The 8,201-nt window shown below is 27.8% G+C and overlaps 1 protein-coding gene across 1 annotated transcript; it reads left to right on the top strand.

Moving 5' to 3' along the window:
* Nucleotides 1-353: 353 nt before the first annotated feature.
* On the top strand, nt 354-1,283 carry LOC109337659 (zinc finger MYM-type protein 1-like). Its single transcript, XM_019574679.1, has one exon. It carries the CDS (start codon nt 354-356, stop codon nt 1,281-1,283), a length of 930 nt encoding a protein of 309 aa, XP_019430224.1.
* Nucleotides 1,284-8,201: the final 6,918 nt, after the last annotated feature.

Genomic DNA, 8,201 nt, shown 5'->3' with positions numbered 1-8,201 from the left:
ACAATGTCTAAGCATAAAAAAATTGATTCCTATTTTAAAAGGAAACCTTCTGATAAAGATAATGAAGATGATATAGCTTCATATCTTTACCCCAACAAAATTCTTCATTTGGTCAAGTAGTTCAACCAGATCAACAACCTTCAAAGGTTCAAAAGGTATCAATAGGTGAACATGACATTAATTCTTTAGAACGTGATCCTGGAAAACGACCTCAAATTTGGGAATATCCAGTGAATCAAAGAGATGAAATTCGGAGAGCTTATCTAAATTGGGGACCATATCAATGTGATGTTGAAGATTATCCATTAAATAAAGATAAAAATCCAAGACGATTTCAATCCACATGGCTCAAAATGTTTCCTTCATGGTTAGAGTACTCTATAGTGAATGATGCTGCTTATTGTTTACCTTGCTATTTATTCAGTAATAAACCAAGCGCACAGGCTGGATCTGATGTCTTTACTAGAAAAGGATTTAGAGCATGGAAAAAAGTCAATGCTGGGAAGAATTGTGCATTTCTTATTCACCTTGGTGGCTCGCCTCACAATAATGCAATAAAAGCTTGTTTTGATTTGTTGAACCAATCTGGGCATATTCGCAATATCTTCAATGTGCAAAGTTCTGATCAAATCAAACAAAATCGGCTACGTCTTAGGAGCTCTATCGATTCAATCCGCTGGCTCACTTTTCAAGCTTGTGCTTTTAGAGGTCACGATGAAACGCCACAATCAAAAAATAGAGGTAATTTTCTTGAACTCATCAAACTCCTAGCATCATATAATGATGAACTTGCAAAAGTAGTGTTGGAGAATGCTCCATATAATTCAAAATATACCTCTCATATAATTCAGAAGGAAATCATGCATATCATGTCTAGTAAGGTGAGAAGATATATCAGAGACGAGATTGGGGATTCTAAATTTTGCATAGTTATAGATGAATCATGTGATGAATCACAAAGGGAGCAAATGGCTATTGTTTTGAGGTTTGTAGATAAAAATGGTTACATACAAGAACGATTTTTTGATATTGTGCATGTCAAGGACACTACATCTATCACTCTTAAAAAAGCAATATGTGGTGTTCTTTCTCAACATAATCTTGATGTTTCAAACATTCGTGGCCAAGGGTATGATGGTGCAAGTAATATGAGAGGGGAATGGAATGGATTACAAGCGTTGTTTCTCAAAGATTGTTCTCATGCTTATTATGTGCATTGCTTTGCACATAGATTACAACTTGCTTTGGTTGCTGCATCAAGAGAAGTTATAATTGTCCATTAGTTTTTCTCAAAATTGAATTTTATTGTCAATATTATGTGTTCATCTAGTAAGTGTCATGATGAGTTACAAGTTGTCAAATCAGATGAATTAGAACATTTGCTAGAGATTGACGAACTTATAACTGGTAAAGGAGAAAATCAGATTGGCACTTTGAAACGGGTTGGAGATACTCGTTGGAGCTCACATTTTTCTTCAATTTGTAGCTTGATAAATATGTATAATGCAACTTGTGTGGTCCTTCTCAAAATTATAGATAATGGATCAAGTTCTCTTAAACGTGTAGATGCAGATGTTGCTTATAATACTATGACATCATTTGAGTTCATATTGATTTTACACATGATGAAAGAGATTATGGGGATCACAGATTGCCTTTGTCAAGCTTTGCAGAAATTTTATCTTATGGATTTCAATGACCAGGAAAAGATTAACTTGGGATATCAACTTCAACATCTTATTCTTGATGCTGTTAGTCATTCAGATTTGAAGAACATCTGAACCATCTCTGAAGTAAGTGCAGCTTTGACAAAAACAGGGAAGGTGAATGCATATTACTTACTTGATCGAGTTATCCGTCTTATCTTAACTCTTCCGGTTTCTACAGCTACTACAGAAAGATCATTTTCAGCAATGAAGATAATCAAAACAAGATTACGTAGTAAGATGGAAGATGAATTTCTTGCAGACAACATGGTGATTTACATTGAAAAGGAAATAGCTGAAACATTTACCTCTGATTCAATCATTGATGAGTTTAAGTCTTTAAAAGAACGAAGAGCGGCACTTTAAATTAATGTACATTTTTCTTTAACATTATTAGTTGTTAATTAATGTTATTGATAATTATTATGTTATTTTGAAACTTCAAAATAATTATATATGTTTTTTATATTTTATTATTACTGAATTAATTTTAATCGTAAATTATAATTAAATATTGTTGTCCCCTCTAGATTTTTAATCAAGATCCGCCACTGGTTGAGTTTAAAACAAAATGTATGTGTGAGATTTTTCCAATGTTAATAATTTAACATCATCTTTATGCAATGATCAATTTCATCAATAATTAAAGTTTGATGGTGATTTGAAATAAAAAATAGTTTATATTAGCGGTTTGCAAAAAAAAACAGAGAATTTAGAGTCTTCTATTAGCTTTTCCCTTATTATTGTAACAATTTTGTGTAATAATGTTTCTTACTTCAAAAACTTTCTTAATTAAGTAACTCCCTTTCATTATTATAATTATTTTTCATATTTAAATTATTCTTAATGTTCTCAACACTATTTTATTTTTATATTTTCAAATTAAATATATTAAAAGTTTAATATGTATGCGACCCACTATTTTACATTGCTACCATCTGCTGTTAGTATAAAAAATTACTTTACCTATGCATAAATTATTATATTTTAATATTGATATTTCAAACCAAGGGACACAATGTCTGTGGATAAAAAATAATAATTTGTTTTCAGAAATGTATTACTAATTATTTTTTTATTAAAGAATACAATGTAGTTTTTTATTTAGGGTTGAATTTATCTTATATACATTTTGATTAATATTTAAATATTCATTTTTATAGTTGATGCAATGGGAGTCTCTAGTCCAATATTTTTGTCCTTCAGCCCTTTCTTCAGCAAAAAATATATTTAAATTTTACAATTTTTATATAAATGAAATTATAAAATCCGGGAAATTTTTTTACTTTTGCTTTTAAATTATTTCAATGTAGTGATCGAAGTATTAGAATTAAAGTTTTATTATGATTATTATAGTATAAATAGAAATTGTATAAAATATAGATGTAACATGATAATAAATCAATCAGCACTTCATTATTAATTTTTGAAATTTGAGGATCGTTTGCTATATATAAGACATATTCGATATTTCATTTACCAGGATTTGATCCAATCAGAAGGATTGGATTTTGTACTTATAAACATTATTTGCTTAAAATTACAGTGGACAATGTCAAATAATATATGTGAGAATCAAGAATTCTTTTAGAATGAATGTTACTAAAAATAAAGAAGATTTTTTTTATGATAAAAAATAGATTTAATCTCAACGGATTTTGAAATCTTAATTGATTTCTATTATATATAGGATCATGATCAAGTTAATAGATATGTTGTATAATATTTTATAATGTTATTTTTATGAAGATAATAAATAATCCAATCTTTAGGTAATCTACAGGTACAATGATTCATGAGATTACAAAATATAATAGAGAAGACGAACTCCTATAAATACGTAACATCATCAACATAGTTGTATCTTCTTATAAACATAGTTTTCAAACAACGATGTACAAAAACAAGAAGACTCAACAACAAAAAGGTTACACAAAAAAAGTAAATAACAACATGATAAGTAATTCTCTCCCTAAGGAATGGAAAGGGAAAACAAAGCTATTACCACTGAAGTGGGAAGAAGTACAAAGCAAGCAAAGCAAGATTGAACTAGAGAAGATTGATTACAAGGAATCACTTTTCATGTTCGAAGATGGAATTGTACCTTTGCCATCTAAGTTTGTTGAGAATGCTTCCAATGATTCAGTTTTGACATCTTCATATGATGATGCTATTTTTGAATGGCAGAAGAAGGAACTAATGCAACGAGTTCATGTTTATGGAGATTGTGTCATGAATGCTCCCAAAAAGTCCAAGCGTCGCTTGCAAGTGTTCGAGGACATAGCCCCAAACTGAAATTATTACCTTTCATTTACGAATTATGATTTGAAGAGGAATGAAACTTCAGAATTATTTCACACATCTTTCATGAATTGAAAATCGTCATTTTTCCTCGAAATTGCAACACGGAGGAGTTGATAGGCTTATTAATTGTTAGTTTGCTACCTTGCTTAGTAAATATTTCAGCCTTTATTGTTAAAACTATTTTTTTTTTAATTACTCATCTACATGTTTATCTCATTGTATGGTTTTCTGCTTATAATTTTCTCATTAATTACTACACTTTTATTATTTAGAGGCTTTCTCAATGGAAAGAACTAGTTTTGTTTAAGTTTATTGTGACTGATAATTCTTTTACAATAGGCACGTTAATGTTATTTTTAACTGAATAAATGACATAGAATTAAATACATCTTTATCATTCACTAGAGTATAGTTAACATCATCTAAACAACACTTTTCCTCTTTAGCTTGCGTTTATATTATAAAGATTATCCCAAAACAATTCAAGTCCTCTTAATTCATCATTATCCTAAAATCTAACTAATTACTGGATACCCAATATTTTTTGAATGTTTTTTATATTACAAACTTACAATGATTTAATTACTTTTTAACGTAATATTTAAATATATATACCTTATAGGTTATGTAATATATGTCTCTACTCCTAAATTTGTTTTATGCAATTTTCTTTTTCTTTTCTGGCTTAAGCACCTGTGATCACAAAAATATATATTAACATTTTATTATTTTGTTTTTAATAAATGAAATTACAAAATTTGGGAAGTTTTTTTTTACTTTTGTTTCTAAATTATATCAATGCAGTATTGAAGTATTAGAATTAAAGCATTATTATAATTATTAGGGTATAAATAAAAATCGCATAACCTATAGATGTGAAAGGATAAGAAATCATTTTGCACTGGATTATTAATTTTTGCAATTTGAGGATGGTATGCTATAAGAAGATTCAATATGCTATTTACAACGATTTGATCAAATTAGGCAGATTGGATATCGTATTTATAAAAATCGTTTGCTTAAATATTTTTATAAGTTTAAAAGGATAGAGATTGATTAGTTTAAGTCGGAATTAGTCCAAACAATTTCTTTATTTATATATATATATATATATATATATATAAATAAAAGTTGATACAAACAATGGAATAATAAAACCAAAAAATAAATTACAAGATAAACATGATTTGCAGATAAGTTTAAAAGTTTTGTCAACCCAAATTACATGTTACATGCTCCCTCAAAGCTTTTCCTTTAAAAATAAAAATAACCAAATATATGAGCTTCATAAGAAAAATTTTGAGAGGTGTTATGAATGATAAAATCTGTATATATAATCAATATCATAATGATTATCGATGTGAAAAAGAAATTATTGTTAATATAACTCATCATTAAGACAGAAGATAATACTGAAATAATCATCATTCAAATAATCGTTAATAAAAAATTAAGTAATTAATAATATAACTCATGAATAGAATAAAAATACCATTGGAATAAACGTTTGTGAGACTAGAATCACATTAATATAATAATCACTAGCCAAACAATAATGAATAACTTGAGGGGGCATTAGAAAATATTTGAATGGGTGAGAGATCTTATTTAGGATTTAGTTAGATTTATTTATTTAAATTTATTTATAGTTTATGTTTATTTTAGTTACTAATTGAATCATTATTATTTTATTGTTTATAATGACATTTGCTTATATAATAAACTATTAATTTTTATTTAAGTTTAAACAATCTTTACCATTATTAACCTCTACAAAAATCAAAGCGGATAATGTTGTGATATGTATGTATCAATCCATAATTCTTCTTCATTCTAATTAATAAACGCCTTGTTTTAGTACTTTACTCATTCTAAAAGTTTCTATGAAATTTGTAAATTCTAAAATATATTTCAGATTAGGAAAGAGAGGAAGAAGTTAAAACATAATGAATTAGGATAAAAATACTATATATTATTACTATATCACATCATTTATATTTAATAATTATTAACTATTTGAAAATATTTTAAATAAATAATAAATAATATAATGATTATATATAAATCTTTATATGAATAATGCTAACTCTAAAAAATCTAACATTTTGATAAGGATTCATAAATTGGCGGGTAAAATCCATAATTTGGCCCATGATCTTATTTTTAATTGACTGAATATATAAAAGTGTACAGTAAATTTCAATTACAGATGATATCATTTCTAAAACAAACTCACTCAAACCTTCAATGCTTCAACACCATCAACAACTTGATAGTGTGAAAAGGTCAAACCAAATCTTGGAATGAATAAGAATACTGAAAGACAAGGGACTAAGCAATACTAGTCATAAAGTGCTAAGGTGGAAGGTTTAGGAAATGGAGTGATAAAAATATTAAAAATTTAATTCTTATTCATAACAAAAATATTAAGGGAGCACATATACTATCCCACTAGATAATAGATGTGCACTCATATATTAATATGTTAATATTTGGCTACAAAAAAAGAGAAAACAACAATAACAAATTGAATTTATTAGAAAATAATATAAACTCTGAACAACAAAGTAGACATAAGAGAACGAATAATAAAAATTATATAATTATTAAGAGAATAAAATATCTCATTATATCAGGAGATAATTTATATTATTTTGGCCAGTAAAAATATCATATATGTATTATTTTATTTAGTTTTGAAAATATTTTTATAGAAAATAATTAAATACGACAATGTCATAATATAAATGGATGTAGGAGATAAATTATATCCTTGTATCAGAAGAAATTTTACTCTCAATTATTAATTGATAAATGATTGAGGGATGTGTAATCATATCTTATATAAAAATTTGAGAATTTATAACAACTATTATGCTGAACATAATTTATTCAAAAGACTAAATAAAAGACATGCAACAAGACTTATCAATTAATACCCCACATTAGTAACAAGTAAAACTTAACAAACATCATATATTCTAAAAAACTACCTCAAGTATTATGAAAATAATAATTTATGTTATTATAATATATTTTTTCAATTAAATTAAAATATTTAATTGGATGGGACACCAAGTGGGACGAGAATAACGATATTTGATCCCGCCCAAATATAACACAATGTCACGTCAAAAATGGGGAGTAGAGTATCTTATCTATGTCAGTGAACACAGAAGTTGAACCTGAAGTTTGTAAGATTGATTGTAATTTTTCTTAAATGTCTAGAAATACATACTTTCGTATGAGTTAAATAAGATACAATATATCAAGTATACGTTTAGTTAGAGTCCAAAAATCATGTTATACCACAAATTATTAGAGTAAGTTTATTGCATTACAACACAGTGGGGAATTGAAGAAGATGTAAGCCATATAATTCAAGCAAATGTCTATCATATATGATAGAAAGGTAACCTCAAAATGATATCTTATAGTCCATGGCTTCCCCTTCTATTAAAACAACGTCTTTTTTTACCTGCTTCTCTAGGTTTGTAACACCGCGAATTTTACGATTTGGAATTATAAGAATTTATTAATATTTTTATTAATTATATATTCGAAAATGAATTTCTGGGAATTTTAGGTAAAGAATTAGACGAAACTCTAGTTGAGTTTTAGTCTTGTAATTTTATTTCCTATTTTATGGTAAATTTTGGTAATTTTCGGAGACAGTCGGTTGCGAACCACTGTCGGGGCCGAAATCCACTCGGTACGGCTCAAAAAGTGGTTTTTGAGTTCCGTAACTCGGAATCGAATTCTGATCGCACCGTTGGCTTCGTAATCACATTTCGAGTCAAGATAGACCATGAGCTGGTCCATACCTATTTTATAAATATTTTTCACTCGGAATGCCGAAATCCGAAATTCTAATCGGATATTACGATCGGGCGATTTATAATATCCGATCGAGTATTAGCCGATAATACTCGAGCATGTTTATCGCACGTGTCCGTGAAGTTTTCCCTCTCCCCTTAAGCACTCCTCACTCCACACTTCTCCCACACTCTTCATTTGCAAAATTTTCTAAAAGAAGGTAAAAACCTCTCTTCAAGTTTTTTCTCATTTTTCTCATTTCTTCTTCCATCTTCAAACCTTGATCTTTCAACATTCAACTAATGGATGTTGATGAGATTTAAGTATGTTGTTCATGAACATGTCAAGAACATATTCAACCGTTGAAATTTTCTA

The sequence above is a fragment of the Lupinus angustifolius genome, unplaced genomic scaffold (assembly GCF_001865875.1).
Source record: "Lupinus angustifolius cultivar Tanjil unplaced genomic scaffold, LupAngTanjil_v1.0 Scaffold_9_115, whole genome shotgun sequence".
Classification (NCBI taxonomy): Eukaryota; Viridiplantae; Streptophyta; class Magnoliopsida; order Fabales; family Fabaceae; genus Lupinus; species Lupinus angustifolius.
This window is presented reverse-complemented; position numbering and strand designations above follow the sequence as displayed.